The sequence below is a fragment of the Oreochromis aureus genome, linkage group 3 (assembly GCF_013358895.1).
Source record: "Oreochromis aureus strain Israel breed Guangdong linkage group 3, ZZ_aureus, whole genome shotgun sequence".
NCBI classification, from domain to species: domain Eukaryota; kingdom Metazoa; phylum Chordata; class Actinopteri; order Cichliformes; family Cichlidae; genus Oreochromis; species Oreochromis aureus.
In genome coordinates this window covers 119,412,085-119,431,088 of record NC_052944.1, presented here as the reverse complement: position 1 = coordinate 119,431,088, position 19,004 = coordinate 119,412,085, and the positions used below count along the sequence as shown (strand labels likewise).

General features: G+C 39.4%; 1 protein-coding gene across 1 annotated transcript in view; it reads right to left on the bottom strand.

The window, feature by feature from the left end:
* The window catches only part of LOC120435165 (protein NLRC3-like), a 137,380-nt gene that overhangs the window by 12,651 nt on the left and 105,725 nt on the right, over positions 1-19,004 (bottom strand). The window contains exon 6 of the mRNA XM_039604196.1: positions 10,755-10,928. Within this exon, the coding sequence (XP_039460130.1) occupies positions 10,755-10,928 (174 nt within the window). The remainder of the gene's footprint in view (positions 1-10,754; positions 10,929-19,004) is intronic.

Below are 19,004 nucleotides of genomic sequence, written 5' to 3'. Positions count from 1 at the left end.
AGGGGTTATCATAATCAAATATTAACATGTTTATTATAGGTGCAGTTATAACCACTTTAAATCGTTGAGTTAAATCTATAATCTTAAAAGCTTATATGCTGAGTATTTTGTTACAGTAAAATAGTGGCTGAGTGAAGGCCTGAATGTATTCAGCTTCTTGTTGCATTTGAGTCTGCCTAGCAACAGGTGACGAGAGAGAGGAGACAAGTCCATGGGGACCTCACCACCATATTTGGATGGATGCCAGAAAGGGGAACTCCTGTCTCTGCAGTTATCTCTTAAGATTGATCAGTGTCTGTAGAAGAGCCAAATAATGTTCTGTACATGCAAATTATGTGCTTGTAGACGCATGAGGGGGCGTCATAATACCCTGATGTTATAAAAGCAATCTGAAGTGTATTTTTGGTTGGGGATTTACAACTGATGGTTTCCAGTTTACATCTCCCCACGCTGCGTGTATTCATTAAAATCAATTGTTTGAACGGCCTTTTCTGGACTATCATTGTTTTACTCTCGTCCTCAATTTCGGACCCTTAACATTTGGTGCATTGGCCGGTGGTTGAGGGGGAGAGAGATACTTGGAGATTGAGACCGAGAGGGTCCGAGGTGATCGAACGAGCAGACACGAGTCAGTGGTCGAAGTGAGTGGACATAAGCCGGCTTATTCAAAGGTAAGGCACTACCTGTTGAATTATTTCCAAAATGTGCCAGATTGGACATGAGAAATTAAAGTCCAATCACTGAAATTACTGATAAATGTCTGTTTTGATTTTGGTGAAGTTTTCATGAGGTTTACCGGTTGAAGTAATGATAATGGAATATTAAGTAACAGTACTGATTAAAGGAAAAGCAGTTGGACTGCTAAAGAGAATTTAGAATAATAGGTAATTGGGCGTTTTGGGGGTTACACTCCCAATTGGTTATAAGGTTGGACCTGCGTCGGTCATACACTTCTTCTGAGGTGTTGATTGTTGTTTCAAAGTATTACAAATTTCTGTAGAACGGCAGTTGGACTGTTAAGAAGTGCATTGTTCGGAGGTGACGCTCCACATTTCTTGGGGACGCTCAGGATTTTCCGTTGGACGGGATAGTTCGATTGGCAATCGTGGACAACTGGGGACGGTCCAAAATAGCTAGTGGTTGGACCACTTAACCGTTTGGAACGGTGTTTGCACTTTTTTGGGTAGTAAAGCTTGGAGCTTGGGCGTTGGACGCTTTTAAATTGTGTTAGGGAGTTTAGAGATTAGACCAGAGACAGGTTGGACCTGATACTGGGTAATTGACAATAAAAAACTTGGAGTTTGTCCCTTGGAGGGTTAACTTAAAATTGTCTAAATTGTCTAGGTTTTAATAGGCCTGATAATACTGCAGTTGTAATTATAAAGACGTTTGTGTAAATATATTAAGAGACTTGTCGGAGTCTGTGAGTCAGGCTGGTATTATTTTTAGACTGTGTGTGTGTGTGTGAAAATGCAAATAAGGCAGCTGCAAGGTCTCTAGAGTTTTAGGAAGTTTAGATAGAGACGGTTACACATTGCTGAACGCCTGTTTTGTTTATTACAATATTGTAAGTAAAGTTTTATTTCTTGCCATGACTGTATGACTGTTTGCTGGGTTTTGAGATAGGATACATAAAATGTTGATACTTAGGACCGTTATTTGGGGTCTGAAAACTGAAATTGACTTTGAAATAATTTCAGTAATAGAGATGTCTGTAAGTGATGTCTCTTTTGGTGTGTTCAAGTAAGATGTTTTAGGATTTTTAGATGGGTTTCGTTTCAGTTTGAGATAATATACACAGTTACATTAGGGGTTCCTAATGCATTGTTGACTTTGAGTGATAAATATAGGTGTAAGTCGTTTGATGTTTGTTGGGCAAAGGAGAACTTTAGAAGATTGTAAGTGGTTTTTCCTTTAGTCCGATGACATATAAGTAGTTAGATTTGACAGATTTGTTTACATTTTGGCTTTATGTTAATATAGGTTGCAGCGGGCACAGAGGAAACACAGTACAACATCTTAAGGGTTTAAAATAATAATAAATAAATGAATGAAGCTTCTTAAGGGTTTTTGTGTGTGTTTTTAGGGATAGTTTTTTGTGGGTTTTTAGGGGGAGTGTGTGTTGGTGGTGTTTGTGTGTGTCAAACGGGAGATAACATGTAAACAGAGGAATTAGAGACTAGAATGTCCTAGAAGGCAATAAAATGCAAATTAAGAAGCTGTGAACTGCTTAAACCACAGTTGGTTTCACAAGTACTGCTGCAAACAGTGTTGAATGCGTGTGTTTAAGACGCCATTTATGTTTATTAGAGGGTTATAAATAAAGTTTTGAGTTGCTGTAGTGCATGTATAGTAAGTGACTGAATTTTGATAGATGTATATATTTTGAGCCATAAAGGCTGGTGTGTTTTATTTTTCAGTTATGTGTGTGTGGTGAGAAGCTGTGTGTGAGACGATGAGAGGTTTCAGTTTTTCCTTTTTTCTTTTTGACTTGCTCTTTCTGATTATGGAAGGCATGTCCAAGATACTCGTATGAAAGCGTATTTTGAGTGATTTTAACCATGTGAATGCTGTCAGTATTTGATTTGAATGTCTCTGCATGATTTGTCTGAGTGAGTGAAAAAGGGAGAAGTTTGAGAGAAAAGGCAGTGTGTGTGAGATGATTATGAAAGTATTGTGTGAATGATGTGACAAGAACTGACAAATGCAAAAACTTAGTATATTTAAAAGTGTGTGTGTGAGAAGAGGGTGTATTGTTTTTAGACCAAGACTTAGTAAAACTAAAAGAGGGTTTGTAGACTGTAAATATGAAAAAACAAGTGTTTGATTAATTTGTAGAAACAGGAAAAAGAAACAGGAAATACTGTGCTGCTGTGTGTGTGAGAGGAAGGTGTGTGTGTGACTGATGATGTCAGGGGAGCACCCAGAGAAATGGACAGAGTTAAATTCTAAGAAGATGAAGCAAATCGAGGTTTCAAGAAAAAAAAAATGAATATAATACTAATTATATGGTTTAGTGTGTCAATACAGGTGGGCGTCTCTCAACTTTGGAACCTTGAGTTCAGCAGCAGAAGAGCAGATTAATAGGATTGGGAGAAAATAAGCCAGTCTTTGGCTCGAAATTGTGCAGCTTGACCTCTCACTTTGTCCTTCACCCCGAGAAGACACGGAAAGGACAGTCAATCGCCTGATGAAGACCGGCAGAACAGCGTGGACTTGAATACAGCAGGCAAACGACAGTGCCACTGATCCAGTAACACTGATGACGACTGACGACCAGCAGCAGCATGTAAGAGTACTGCAACATGTACTGTGAAAATACAGGCTGGACAGTTGAACAGTGGGATAAAGAACTGTGGAAGAGCACTGGACATTGAGTGTCATACTTGCCATGCTTGAAGTAATCTTGGAAGAGAAGACTGAAAGGATGAATGGAGAAGAAAACAGAACAAATGAAAATAAGACTGAAGGAAGAAAAGACTGTAAAGAAACAGAGAAGAAGACAACAGCTGAGTGGAGACTGTGTTTGTTGGAGCTTTGGAGCCCGAACAGGACATTGTGCAGAGAGGGACCAGTGAGAGATGAAGCTGGACGAGTTTGACTGCGAGAATATAGGATATAATTGGATTAAAAATTGAAGCCTGAACTCATGAATTGTTTAGGGATGTCCACCACAGCATAACAAAGAGGTAAACATTAGAAAAGGTAAGAATAATGAACGAAAATAATTGTCATTACCTTAATGAATAGAAAACACACATACAAATTGTTACATGTGAGATTATTTTGAAATGAATCAGAAGTGAGATAGTTTGAATCTAAAGCTCAGTGGTGAAATGCATAAATTAAAGATGAATATATAGGATGCAATGAAGAAACAGCTTACACGTAGTGTACATTAACATGAATACATCGCAAGGCAACGAAGAACTCAATTAATTAATTTAATCAAGAAGCAGTTTACACCCAATTAACATAAAATGCAGGGAAGAACACGCTTACATGCCTGGCAAAATTGGTATTTCTGACCAGAGATAGAGAAATGGGTTATTTAACCACTGGTGATAATAATGAAAATGTCTTAGTTTTGTTATTTTCAGGAGTAAAGCAGACTTGGACGAACTCTCCAGATCCAGCAGTCGGGAAGAAAATTATAGGTTGACATCACTGGATATGTTAAGGCAAGTTTCTGGTTGGATTGTTCACAGAATGATGTGTCCATGAACCTGAACAGCAAGCCCTAACACCTGGCTGAAGACCAGGAGTGCTTTTATTTAAGGTGGGAGATCAAAAATTTGGGTTAGTAATTCGGGGAAAGAAAACTGACTGCTTAACTGGAGAATTGGAAAGGTGTCTGACAGACTGCGAAGCCATAGATGCAAAATACCACACACAAACAGAAAATGTATTAACCGTACAAAGACAAGCTCATGAAGCTTGTCTAATCAAAGCTTAATGCATAGAGATATTGATTTAAAATCTGGCTAAGAACATAAGCATATGCAATGAAGATCTGCTTGCTGCTTGTATGAGTGAGAGAATGGTGTGAATGGTTAATAAAATTGATGGAAAGATTTAAAATAGATGGAAAAAACAAAAGAAAAGTGTTTATAAGGGTGACTTAGGAGTGCTCTTGCACTGAGTGATCAAAATAAGTGATTAGTATAGAAAGAAAATGAAAATAATTCAATAATGTGATAAAGTTTAAACATGTATTTCTTTTGCCAAGTTAAATTGTTGAGATATGGCTGAGTATGGAAAAAGTTTGAGAGCTTGTGTGAATGTGGACAGAGGAGCTTGCTGTGTGTGTGTGATTGAGGCCTTAAAGGAGGGGTAGATTGTTCAGAGGTGCAAATTTGATTAGGAGGTGTATAAATTAGTGTTGACACATCGTTGTAAGGTTTTAGGCTGAATCTAAGTATGGTGAAGTGTCTAAGGGGACATGGTTGTGTGTAAAACGGTGCAGTTTTGACAAGGTTTTCAGTGCGTTGAATGGGTGAAATTTAAGATGGTTTAAGATTTTTGGGGCTGTTGTTTTCATTTTAATAGAGGGAGTTTTGATAAACATGGACATGTCTAAAAGGGCCCATAGTTTTATAACAGTGCACTTAGAAAAAACCTGTCAGGTGATTTTGTTTTGTACTTTGATGAGCTAACAATCAGCTCTCTTTTTTCTCATTTTTGCTCTAAGCAGGCCTGGAAGAGAGTGAACTGACGGCGCGGACAAATTACCAAGTAAGGATTGCAGCGAGTCAATCCAGTCAAAAGTATAGAGAACTATTTTCCTAAAAAGGAAAAACGAAATAAAACAAATGATTGAGCTCATTTTGCTGATGTGGAGCATCTGATGACGTGCGCAGAAGGCTGCAGATCAGCAAAAAATATCATGTGTGAATGCATGTGAGTGAGTGTGTGACTGGACCAAGGTGGGGATGAATAAAATGTTGACAAGCAGGACAAGTGGAAGACTTAATTCTGGGGATGCTGATGTTTGCTTGGAGGGAATTTTTGTTTTATTTACTGGGGTTGGATTATGTTATTACATTATAAAATGTTAAATGCTAAAAGGGAAACATTGTTTGATATAACTCATGTTACCATTAACTGAAGAAACACATGATTGATAACTGTTCTGTTTTAAGTTTTCTTTGTTGTAACACAGATTGGATCATAAAGGGGGAGAGTTGAGTATGAAATATAAAGTATAGGTTTTGTTTCCAGGAAATTCCAAGGATCCAGACTTTTGCATGGAGCAAGGACTTTGAGAAGATTTGACATGATGATTAAATTGATTTTATTCCTTAAGCACAGGTTTTCAGGGCGGAGCAGATCCACGGAGAGGAGGATTGCTGAGCTGTTCTGAGAGATGATATGACTAACCTTTTTCCTTTAATTTCTTAAGCCCGGGTGATGCATTTTGAGTTTTTGAGTTTTTATTTATTTGGACACATCTGGTGTGTCCAAATATAAAGGGGGAATTTAAGAGGTAATTTGAAATGGGTTCTAGGATCATTATATGACTTTTGGGGTTTTTGATAATTTAGATATGGTAAAATTGAGGCAGAAATTGTTATTTTTAAATAGAGTTATTTTTAAAGTAAAATGAAACTCCCCTGCTTGATTTAAAATAGGCGAGGCCAAAGGCCTGTAGCTTTTAACTGTATAGCTCTTAACTTGCAGGGATGGCGTGGAGTGTAATGAATGAATGCAAAACATGCTTACAGACACAAATATGACATAGATTTATTTTATAGGGCAAAGGTGGAACACATGGTGTTTTGTTTCTGCTTAGCAACTAATGAGGTAAAAGGTGTTAAAGATGAATACATGTAATAAGTGAACAGGAAACATGTGAGGCTGAGACGGGTGAAACAAAATGTTGTAAATAATGGAAACTTGTGTAACTGGCATTAACAGTAATTTTTGCATGTTAGGTATATGCTTGAAGCAAAAAGAGGTGTAAATCCTGATAGAAATTCTGAAGCGTGCTTTCTAGCGGAGAGTTAGGCTGACATGGGGATGGTGTATATTTTACCCTGGGTGTGTTTAATAGAACTAAAAGCGTTGCTCACACACATAAAGAGTATTGAGATTAAGTAAAGTTAATAAAAAGGATAAAGCCCAGAACATGATATTGTGAACCAAGTTTGAATAATTAAAGGAACATTGGATGAACACAATAGATTAGTGAGGTGGAGCAGAGAGAGGTTTTTGTTTTCTATCTTTTACAGGAGAAGATTTCAGGACCACAGCGACTTAGGGGGGCGAGAATCCTGGAAGCCCCAGACCGAACGGAACCAACCAGAGAAAGGAGAAAAACAGAGCACAAATACACCTAGTTGTTTATATTACAAAAAAGGTCAAAAGCTTGTTAGACACAGGTTATAATGGAAGCATAAAAGGGATGAGAGGAAATTTACATAACATAGAAATCCTGCAACAATTCGTAAATTGCCCAAACACAGTGTTCAGACCGGATAGGCGCTACCCGTTAAAGGGGGCGAAGAAATCAGGCCTAAGTTTGAAAAAATGAAATGGGTTAACTCGATAGAGGAGGTTTCCAAAGGTTGAGAAAATAATGTAGGACCTTTTACCAGGAGAAAGCTAATTGTATCTTTTACACTTTACAGTGGGCACTGAGGGAATGTGGGGATTCAGAAATTCTTTTATTCCTATTATATAATCTGCATTATTATGATTGCATTAAGAACATGTTTTACAGCATTGTTTATCAGTAATATTGTTTACAGGGTTCATATTGCATTGAATATGTTTGTCATCACATTCATTCTATTCACAGGTTTAGTTCATTTTATACACATTGCATATCTGTACTCGTTTAGAGTTGATGTTCTATCCAAGAGGGTTTTAAGCTTCACTGGTGAGAGTGTCCAGGTGATACATGTTGCGGGAAGATGAGAACATAGCAGGTTAATTGCATGCATGCTTACAATACACATAAATCTAGTAGCAGGCCTGAGTGAGGGCCCAAGTGTCTTCTACTTCTTATTTGAGACCTGCGCCAATTTAGTTTACTTAGTGATTGATGACGAGGGTCCATTCCACTAGATTTCCACTAGAGAGGGACCCAGGAAAGGAGCAGAGACCACTTAAGCATGAAGTGTTTTTAAGTGGGAGCTGGCGTTTTATTACTGGACCACTTAGATGACATGAGGTTATTGTCTGATTTGCTGAGTCAGGGGACGGCAAGAGAGGGTCAGAGCGAAGGTAGTGGACCTGGGAATGGTGGTTTTGGCGCCCATGGTGCCATTAATGGATGTAGAGGTGACAGAGTGGGTCGAGCGGTGACACAAGACATAGTATAGTGACCTCTTGTGGGCAAGAGGTCAAGAGAGGGGATTGTAATATTTAAAGAAATTAGTTTACTGCTGAACTGTATATAACCACCATCCTTAACATTGTAGTAATTATCATTTCATCAAAGTGTTTATTGAAGTTGCTGGCATTATGTTATAATTTGTATTACAGGGGTTATCATAATCAAATATTAACATGTTTATTATAGGTGCAGTTATAACCACTTTAAATCGTTGAGTTAAATCTATAATCTTAAAAGCTTATATGCTGAGTATTTTGTTACAGTAAAATAGTGGCTGAGTGAAGGCCTGAATGTATTCAGCTTCTTGTTGCATTTGAGTCTGCCTAGCAACAGGTGACGCAGAGAGGAAGACAAGTCCATGGGGACCTCACCACCATATTTGGATGGATGCCAGAAAGGGGAACTCCTGTCTCTGCAGTTATCTCTTAAGATTGATCAGTGTCTGTAGAAGAGGCAAATAATGTTCTGAACATGCAAATAATGTGCTTGTAAACGCATGAGGGGGCGTCATAATACCCCGATGTTATAAAAGCAATCTAGAGTGTATTTTGGGCAGAGATGTACAACTGTTTTGCAGTTTGCACCTCTCCACGCTGCGTGTATTCATTAAAAATCAATTGTTTGATTGACCTTTTCTGGACCATGATTGTTTTACTCTCGTCCTCAATTTCGGACCCTTAACACCCGATAGCTTGTTGGCTAGCCTGCAATTACCTCTTCAACTTTGTTATTCTAGTCCATTATCCTATATCAGGGTAGTAATCCAGACAGGCTCATACCAAAGGTTCCAACAATTTGACTAATGTTCATGATCCAAAAAACTGATGGCCAAAATTCAGAAATCCATTAGACACAATCAAGACACAACAACATGCAAATTTGCAATCAACTGACAAATAGGAAGATTTCCTGGAAACGTCTTCTTTGAGAACTCTTAGAGTAATATATATTTATTACTCAGCTTGGTCAGTGTTTCTGCCCTTGAATATCTTACTCCATATGTGATTGTTCATGTCACATCTGCATAAAACCAACAGGAAGTGAGAGACTTTCTCTCCATACCTGAGAGTGTCCAGTCTCCAGCGTGGATCCTTCAGTCCAGCCAACAGCAGCTTCATTCCTGAGTCTCCTGGATCATTGTAGCTTAGGTCCAGCTTTCTCAGACGGGACCGGTTGTAGCTCAAAGCTGAGGCCAGAGAAGTACAGCCTTCCTCTGTGATAAGACAGCGTGACAAACTGCAGACACACAAAACAACTATCTGTCATTATTATTATACTTCACTGAAGACTAAATTATTTTCTTTATTTAGCCTTTTTCTCCAGATTACAACAACCTTCATAAATTTCATCCATTTAATTCAAGTTAGCATTATAAAGCGACAACTGATGTAAAAAGTTGTTGTGAAGCAGCAGACCCTACAATATTAGAGAGGACATTCCATTTGAGCAGGATTTGGCTACAGTATGTTATATGCAATACTGTTAAATGTGTGTGTGTGTGTGTGTGCGTGTGCGTGTGCGTGTGTGTGTTGTACTTCATAGTACAAAAACAGCTCTAGTAAAAATCACTATTGAACTCATCACCAGCCTCATTCTTCTTGACCTCACAGCAGCTTTTGATACTATCTCTCACCACATCCTTCTTCATAAATTAGCATCTATTCGCATCAGTGTTACAGCACTTGCCTGGTTTACATCGTATCACTCTAGCCATTCACAGTTTGTTTAATTACTTACTCACAGATCAATATCTACTCCAGTTAACTCTGGTGTACCCCAAGGTTCTGTTTTCAAGAAATATAAAATCCAGTTTAACTGCTATGCAGACGACCGCCAGCTCTACTTATCTTCAAACCCACAGCTACTCTCCCACCCGCATCCATTCCTGACTGTTTAAGTGAAATCAAGGTCTGGTTTAATCACAGCTTTCTTAAACTTAATGGCAATAAAACAGAATTTATTTTAATAGGCACCAAATCAAAACTGACTAAAGTTCCAACCAAAAGGTTTTCATTATCCACTGATAACTCTGTTGTCATACCCTCCCCTCAGGTTAAGAGTCTTGGTGTCATCCTCGATAGCACTTTTTCCCTCACAGCACATATAAATAATATCACTCGGTCTTCCTATTTTCACCTTTATAATATTAACCTCCTTCATCCTTCACTCACTCCAAACAGTACCACCATTCTTGCTGATGCTTTTGTCATATCTCGTTTAGATTACTGTAATTGACTTCTTTATGGTCTACCTCATAAATCTCTCCATAAATTGCAGTTAGTTCAAAGTACAGCTGATCATATCATATCCAAGACCTGTTCTTAAACAGCTCCATTGGCTTCCAATTCACCCCTGTATAAATTTCAAGATCCTGCTTCTTACTTTTAAAGAGCTTGATAACTTCACTCCTCCATATTTCTCTGATCTCTTCCATACGTACTCACCTCCTTGTACACTCTGCTCTTTTTCAGCTTTCCTTCTGTCTGTTCCACCTGCTCACCTGGCTACCATGGATCTCAGAGCCTTTAGTTGTTCAGCCCCGACTACACATCAATAATGGCCTTTGGTCATGACAATTTGCATATTAATGAACAAGGAACTAGCCTCACAACCGATTGTTCATTCAGTGAGCTCATTCAATTTAAATTATTGCACAAAGGTACTGTTTATAAGGTGTGGAAAACCTGCAGTGTGCTGACACTTAAGAAGTCACTTGGATGAGTGACAAAATGTTTCTCCCACTGAAAACGCTATGACCAGATGAGCAGAATCAGCTTCTGGGGAGTAATTCAGAGTCTGATAATCCAATCAAAAGGTTAAAAAAAATACAAGACTTTCTATAAGCTTTACCTATTTAATCAGTAATCTAATACAGATTCTAAATAATACAGCATAGAAATTTCTGAATCCTGACCTGAGACTCTCTAGTGTACAATGTGGACTTTCCAATGCAGCAGACAGAAGTTTCACTCCTGAATCCTCCAGGTCATTGTCACTCAGGTCCAACTCTCTCAGAGTTGAGGACTGGGAGTTGAAAACTGAGGACAGAACTTCACAGCTTCTCTCTGAAAGGTTACAGACACGCAGTCTAAAAAATAAAGAACACAAAGACAAAAAGACTTATTAAGAATTAAGAATTAAAGTATATTGATACTCTAATGAGAAATTAATAGATTTATCAACATTCAATGCTGTGTTACTGGATATCACTGCTATCACCTATTTTAAACATATGAGAAACATGGCACTTTACTGTGACTTGGAAACAATAACAAACAGTAAGATACAACAAAAAAATTGGTGAGGCTGACCTCTAGTAACTACACTTTTAAAAGATTGATTATGTAATTTGATGAAAAATAAAATATCTTTTGATCTGACCTCAGAGATTCCAGTGTAGAATTTGGACTCTGCAGTGCATCAGACAGAAGCTCCACTCCTGTTTCCTGTAAGTTGTTGTTACTCAAGTCCAGTTCTCTCAGAGTAGAGGACTGGGAGCTGAGAACTGAGGTCAGTGCTTCACAGCTTCTCTTTGACAGAAAACATCCACTTAATCTAAAAATGAAACAGCAACAACAAAAATGGCTTTTTATAAGTGTCGGTGATCAGGGATCTGCTATTCTCCCTGCCAAAGTAGCGATCTCTCAATGGGTGGAGACCTCCAAGCTTGGTCCTGCCCTCTTCAACTGCAACTCATCATTGGCGATCAAATTCAGCAGTTTTAAGGACCATCACGATGCCAGGTCATCTGTGTCCTACGCTCACTCCATGCTTACCTGATCGTCCAAATTGCTGCTTCACTCACAACGACCTGGGCTGCTACTCACCTGCACAATCAGCGGGTTACTCTCACCTGCTTGCTTGGAAGTCACGCTCACGCTTCTTGGATCAGTGACACCCCAGACGTTCCTCGGCCCCCAACCCTGCAGAGCTACTCATCTGTGCAGAAGCTAGCCAGCTTCATCCTTCATTTTTCAGACCGTACAATCGCTCCCCATCACAGGCAGCGCATATTGCTAACTCCACTCTCTCTCTTTCTCTCTATTCAGACCCATCTCTCGGGGAGATTCTTGCTGTGCACTTTGACTAGTCATTTGTAAATAAATTCACTGTTGCATTGAATCTAAAAGATCATCATTTAGCCTGGAGAAATAGTTTGCTGCTTTATTTTAAAAAAAAAAGCCCTATGTAAAGCTAGAACATCTTACTATTCATCACAGATTGAAGAAAATAAGAACAACCCTAGGTTTCTCTTCAGCACAGTAGCCAGGCTGACAAAAAGTCAAAGCTCTGTTGAGCCAACTATTCCTTTAGTGTTAACTTGTAATGAATTCTTCTTCACAAATAAAATTTTAACTATTAGAGAAAAAAGGACTCACAGTCATCTCACAGACGTAGCATTATCTACAGCTACTTTTAGTACCATTGATATTCGTTTAGTCTTTTTCTCCAATTGATCTTTCTGAGTTAACTTGAGTAATTACTTCCTCCAAACAATCAATGTGTCTTTTAGACCCCATTTCTACTGGACTGCTCAAAGGAGTCCTGCCATTAATTAAGGCTTCAATCTTAAATAAGATCAACCGATCTTCAAAAATCGGCTATGTACCACAGGCCTTCATCTCTGTGCTTGTCCTGCTAAACCTCAGTGCATACTGTAAACCATAATATCCTATTAGAGTGATTCGAGAATGCTGCAGGTATTACAGGTACTGTGCAACAGTTGTTTATATCATATCTATCTAATAGATTCAAATTTGTTCATATCCTGTTCAAACACTAAGGTTAATTATGGAGTTCCACAGGGTTCATTGCTAGGACCAATTTTGTTTACATTATATATGCAGTATTAGGCAGTATCATCAGAAGGCATAGCATTCATGTTCACTGCTATGCAGATGACACCCAATTTTATCTATCCATAAAGCCAGATAACACACACCAATTAGTTAAACTGCAGGAATGTCTTAAGGACATAAAGAGCTGGAGGACCTCTAATTTTCTGCTTCTAAATTCAGATAAAACTGAGTTTATTGTACTCGGCTCTGAAAATCTTAAAAATCTGACCAGATTCTTACTCTTAATTGCATTAACTTGGCCCCCTGTAACACTGTGATGAACTGCGGAGTCATTTTTTTTTTTTTTTTTTTTTTACCAGGATATGTCCTTCAATGCACATATTAAACAAATATGTAGGACTGCTTTCTTCCATTTGCCCAACATCTCTAAAATTAAAAAATATCCTGTCTCAGAGTGACGCTAAAAAAATAGTTCATGCATTTATTACCTCTAGACTGGGCTACTGTAATTCATTATTATCAGGCTGTCCTAAAAACTCCCAGAAAAGCCTTCAATTAATCCAAAATGCTGCAGCAAGAGTACTGACAGGAACTAGAAAGGGAGAGCATATTTCTCCTATATTGGCTTCCCTTCATTGGCTTCCTGTTAAATCTAGAATTGAATTCAAAATCCTGATCCTCACATACAACGTCTTAAATAATCAGTCCCAATCTTATCTTATAGTACCATTTCACCCCATTAGAGCACTTCGCTCTCACACTGCAGGTTTACTTGTTGAGTATTTAAAAGTAGAATGGGAGGCACAGCCTTCAGTTTTCAGGCCCCTCTTCTATAGAACCAGCTTCAAGTTTGGATTCAGGAGACAGACACTATCTCTTATTTTTAAGATTAGGCTTCAAACTTTCCTTTTTGCTAAATCACATAGTTAGGGCCTATTGAACCCAGTTCTTTTTATTGTTCTACTGGACAGAGAAGACGCAGACTCAGAGTGGTCAAAATATTTACAACCATTTTATTCAATCATTACTTTCCAGAAAGTGGATGTGCACACTGCTAAGCATCGGCAGATCTGAAGTATTTGAAGCCTATAGCCTATATTATAATCAGGTCCCTCCTGTGTTATTTTGGTACTCACGTCATCCACAGTTTCGATCAAAACAACTTTTGCGCTACACTTTGCCCTTACTTGATGCGTGTGTGTGTCTTGCTGGTGGAGTGATTACGTGTGCTACCCTCTGCCCTAGTTCTGCTTTTTCTGTCTGCATCTGTTTCCTGTTCTCAATATACTGCCTCTGCAGCTCTGCACAAGACTTCCTGTTCTGCACGGTTCCAATCTGGCTGAGCAATTTGTTTGTGAGTCAAAGCTGGCCTGTTATTAAAATACATAAACAAAATAATCAGAAAATAAGCACTAAGAAAATATATATATTCCTTAACAGGCTGGATCAGGTGACACTGAATCCTCCCTTAGTTATTTTCAATAGATGTAGGCTGCCAGGGGATTCCCATGATGCATTGAGTATTTCTTCTTCAGTCACCTTCCTCACTCACTATGTGTTAACCCTTTAAGACCTACCATAGAACCAAGTCCCCCAGAGCTTATCTCTATATTACATATATATTTCTAGTTAGAGAAATTTAAGAGGTTTATTCCTCAAAACTGTAAATACATAAAAGTTGCACAAAATAGTTTCCAACCACAGGAAATTTATTTTGAGTGTCTTCAAAATTTCATTTTTGAGATACTCCAATTTTTATATACTGAAGAAAACACGAAAATAAATATTACAATGGATACTTGCAAATAAACCCCAAACAAAAGCATGTGCATCAAAATAAACTATTTCCAGCAATTTGAGTTCTAAGCATCCCAGAAAGTATACAGAAAAGCATAAAGTCAAACATGACTTTTAAAAATGCCAGCATAGGTTTACAAGGCCCTGAAGGTAAAAAACCACTTCCGGTTTTGGCCAGGTAATGGCGGACATACGATAGTTTGCACTGACGTCTATCCCAACCTAGGAAGTGTTGCAAACAGCTGATCAAATTGGCAAAGCGTGTTTCTGGAATATTATGTTTTTGTTGCTGCAAGTGGCTTTTATGCTATTTTTTGCAAAGCTTTATGTGGAAGGTGTCAGAAGAGTGTGAGAATCTCCAGCATGTTCGTCACAAGTGGAGTGAGGACGGGGATGGAAATAAGGAAAATTGTTGTGTCTGTTAAAGCACAGAATCAAATAAAAAGAGTTATGTATGCATTGCATTGCTAAAAGATTAATAATAAATCATAATGGGTGTGCGTGAATTAAACGTCCTTAAGACATGAGAAAAAGGAGAAGTGATTTTTGGTTGTACGAAACTTAAGAGTTATTAGTTGAGCTGCAGCATTGTTGGGTGAAAGAAAGGAAATGCACTAAAACTGCAAGTTATGCCAGTGCGTCAAAGAGCAAAGGGTGGGCCTAAGGAGGAACATGACATGTCCGTAGATGGTGTTTCCGCCGGTAGATGCCTAGACATGTCTAGATAGGTCCGTAGAGGTGTATAAAAATGAGAGGCAGAAGCAGAGAGGGGCTTTTTTCTCTAGTCCCGAGTCGATGAGTTGGATGTGAAGAGACTGAAGATCCGCAGTGAGAAAACTTCGAGCAAGGAATGGCAGAGGAGAAGTCATAGCCCTTCACTGTCGAGCAACTGATTGGATTATAAATTTTGAACTGCGTACTCATCGTATGCTGAGTTAGGATTGGAGTCAAGAAGGTGAAGTCGGGGAGCCTTGTACTGGGCTACACTTTATCTTTCGTTTGGACTTCTTCCAACACAGCAGGGAGCTGGATTCTATCGGCACGCACGATGATCTTCCTTCCTTCCACCTCAACAATGGTTGTAGTCATTTAGCAACAGAATAGTTAGGATTTATAGTGTGATAAATTGATTGTTTTGATTTGATTTGACTGAATTAAAAATTAAGCCGTTTGCTAAACCCTGCTGAAATCTTGCTTTAATAAAAATTATCTATCTGCATTTAAAGTCAGAATTGTGGAGATTCATTCTATTACTTCCTTAAAACAGTAAGTGGGTAAGACTTTATGTGTGTTAACTCATAGCATCAGATTTAGGGTTCTTATAGGTTATTCTAGTAACTCATTATAACACGTCCTTGGGACCTACTGTCCAGGTCACTAAATTTTACTCAGCACAATAGCAAGTGCCATAAATCATTAGAGCAGAGCTACCATTAATAATTGTGGCTGACAAATATGTTTCATTAAGGCTGTTAATGAGAGCATAGAGTCAGAGGTAGTGCAGAGCGGGCACTTAGTTTAAACTAGTCTCAACTTCACCTATCAGGGTAATACCCGTAGGGATTAAGGGACTCTGACCCAAAGGATGGAGAGTCGGTCCAGACCACCTGTACAGGGGTAACTGGGATCTAACAAAGGAAACCATGACCTAGGACAAGCCAATGGCATAACATTTAAGTACAACTCCTCTAGATTCATATGCAAAAAAAAGAAAAATTGATTGCGCTACCTTACCTGGTTCCAGTTCTAGAGAGATTTAAAAATAGTTACGCAAAACGGGACATGCCCGCACTGACTGGTTTTAAAGGGTTAATAGACCTCTCTGTACTAGGGATGGGTACCGGTATCCGGTGCCATCATGGCACCGGTTCTGACATAAACGGTAGTAACCAGACCAAAAAGCAGCGCACATTTCGGTGCTTTATTTCTGTGCTTTTTTTTCTTGAGATGAGAGAAAGAGAATCTCTCTTGAGATTCTTTAGATTTTAGCCAATCATTTTACGTTTCTGAGGATAGTAGGCGGGGCCAGGTACGTAAGTTCTTTTAGAGCTGAGCTACAGATTTAAAATGCCCAAGGCGAAGCGGTCAAAAGCCTTGCTGTACTTCATGGCAAAAGATGCAACCTCAGCAGCCTGCAACAAGTGCTTTAAGGTGATACTGTACAAACGAGGTAACACCTCGAATCTGATGAAACACCTGGCGATGCATAGCATTTTTTTTAAAAGCCGAGAAATGCACCGGTTCCAACCAGAGGAGGTATGTTATATCAACAGAAAAGACTAACTTGGTTATCATTTTGCACAAAAAAAGAGACTTCTTAAAAAAAAAAACATAAGAGATTTTTGGACAAAGTTTGTGTTCTCCATTCTTTAAGCATCGGTTCGAGAACTGTTTAAGCACCGGCACCGTTTCAAAAGTACCGGTTTGGCACCGGTATCGGATAAAACCTAAACGATACCCATCCCTACTCTGCACTGAACCATACTTGCTATTGATTTCTGGCTCTCTTCCACAGAATGTCTTTCATCCTGTCTTCCTTCTCTCTCCCCAACTGGTCACTGGAGATGGCTGCCCTTCCCTGAGCCTAGTTCTGCGCAAGTTGTTTTTTCCTGTTAATAGGGAGTTTTTCCTTCCCACTGTCACCAAAGTGCTTGCTCATAGTGGGCCATACGATTGTTGGGCTTTTCTCTGTATGTATTATTGTAACGTCTACCTTACAAAATAAAGTGCCACTTAACCTTGGATTTCCCTGGTTGGAGAAACACAACTCACATCTGGACTGGAATACTTGCAAGGTAATCAACTAGAGTTTAACCTGTCATTCTTTGTGTTTTTGCTCTGGTCTGCCTTCTGCTCCCACCACTACTGCACCTTCAGACGTGATTTCTCCTGAACTCTTGCTGGTTCTGAAAGGGTACCATGACCTCCAAAACATTTTTAGCAAGGACAAACCTCTTTCCCAGCCATCACACTGACCCCACAATTGCACCATTGACCTCCTCTCTGTCATGTGAAGGCTGTGTGCAGGCAGGAGTGGTAGTAGGAGGACCCAAAGTGCAGACACTCAGAGGCAAAACGTGAACTCAAACTCAGATTTAATGCAAAACTCAAAAGGGTAACAAAACTAGGAATACAAAATAAACTTACGCAGACAGAACACCCAGCAAGATGAGGGTAGATTGCGACACCGACAAACTGAAACACAGGGCTAAAATACATAGAGGGAGCAATCAGGGAATGGGTAACAGGAGGGAAACACAGCTGGGGCAAATCAGGTCTAACGAGACAAAGGAAGCAAAACCAGATGCATTTACATGAGACAAGGACTTTCAAAGTAAAACAGGAAACATAACACAGACTGAACTTACAGACACAGACTCACAGGCAGGCACTACAACAGAGGGAACAGAGACGTGGGACCAGGGCAGACACAGACACTGACCGGACACGGGGATATAGCAGACAGGGGAGACAGCAACTAAGGATTACACAGAGACATAAACCATAAGACAGAACTCTAACAAAGAAACCAAAGAATAGAAATGATAAATAATATAATAAACTTAAAACCCGGGGTCAATGACCCAGGCATCCTAACACTCTCTTGCATCGCTCTTCCATCTAGCTGGCTATACAATCTTTCCTGGCCAGAGATGGAGGCCATGGGGAAGTATATTCAGGAGTCTTTGGCAGCAGACATCACTGACCCTTCGCTTTTTCTGTTGGAGCAGGTTTCTGTTTTGTGGCTAAGAAGGACAAGTCATTGAGGCCCTGCATAGATTATTGGGGTCTCAATGACATCACCATAAAGAACAAATATCTCCTGCCTTTGATAAATTCTGTATTTGAGTCACTCCAGGGCGCTATTGGATCTCTGCAATGCTTGCCACTTGATCAGTATTAGGGAGGGTGACGAGTGGAAAACGGATTTTAACAACCCACTAAGGAAATTTTGAATACCTTTTCATGCCATTCGGCCTCACCAACACCCCAGCCATTTTCCAAGCCCTTGTCAATGATGCACTGAGTTGATATTCTCAACCAATTTGTCTTTGTTTAATTGGATGATATTCTTATTTTCTCCAACTCTCTAGCAGAACACCAGGTTTATGTGTAATGTGTCCTTCAACAACCCCTCAAAAACTGGCAATACATCAAAGCCGAGGAATGTGCGATTTTGTCGCAGGTCTCCTGCCATCAAACCACAAGACTGTAATTCTGACTACTGTGGACAGATTTTCCAAGACAGCTCACTTTGTCACCCTGCAGAAGCTTCATTCAGATGCAGAGACACCTAATATACTAATAGATCATGTTTTCAGGCTCCATGGCATCACCACTGAGACCTTGTCAGACTGAGGATTATAGTTAATTTCTCAAACATGGAAAGCTTTCTGTTCTGTCTAGGAGCCAAATCATGTCTTACCTCTGGCTATCACCCACAAACCAACGGGCAGACCGAACGGCTAAATCAGGAGTTAGAGGCAGCTCTGCGCTGTTTGACTACTCAGAACCCTGCCACCTGGTCGCAGCATTTGTCATGGATCAGCGCGTGCTGACGGATGCCA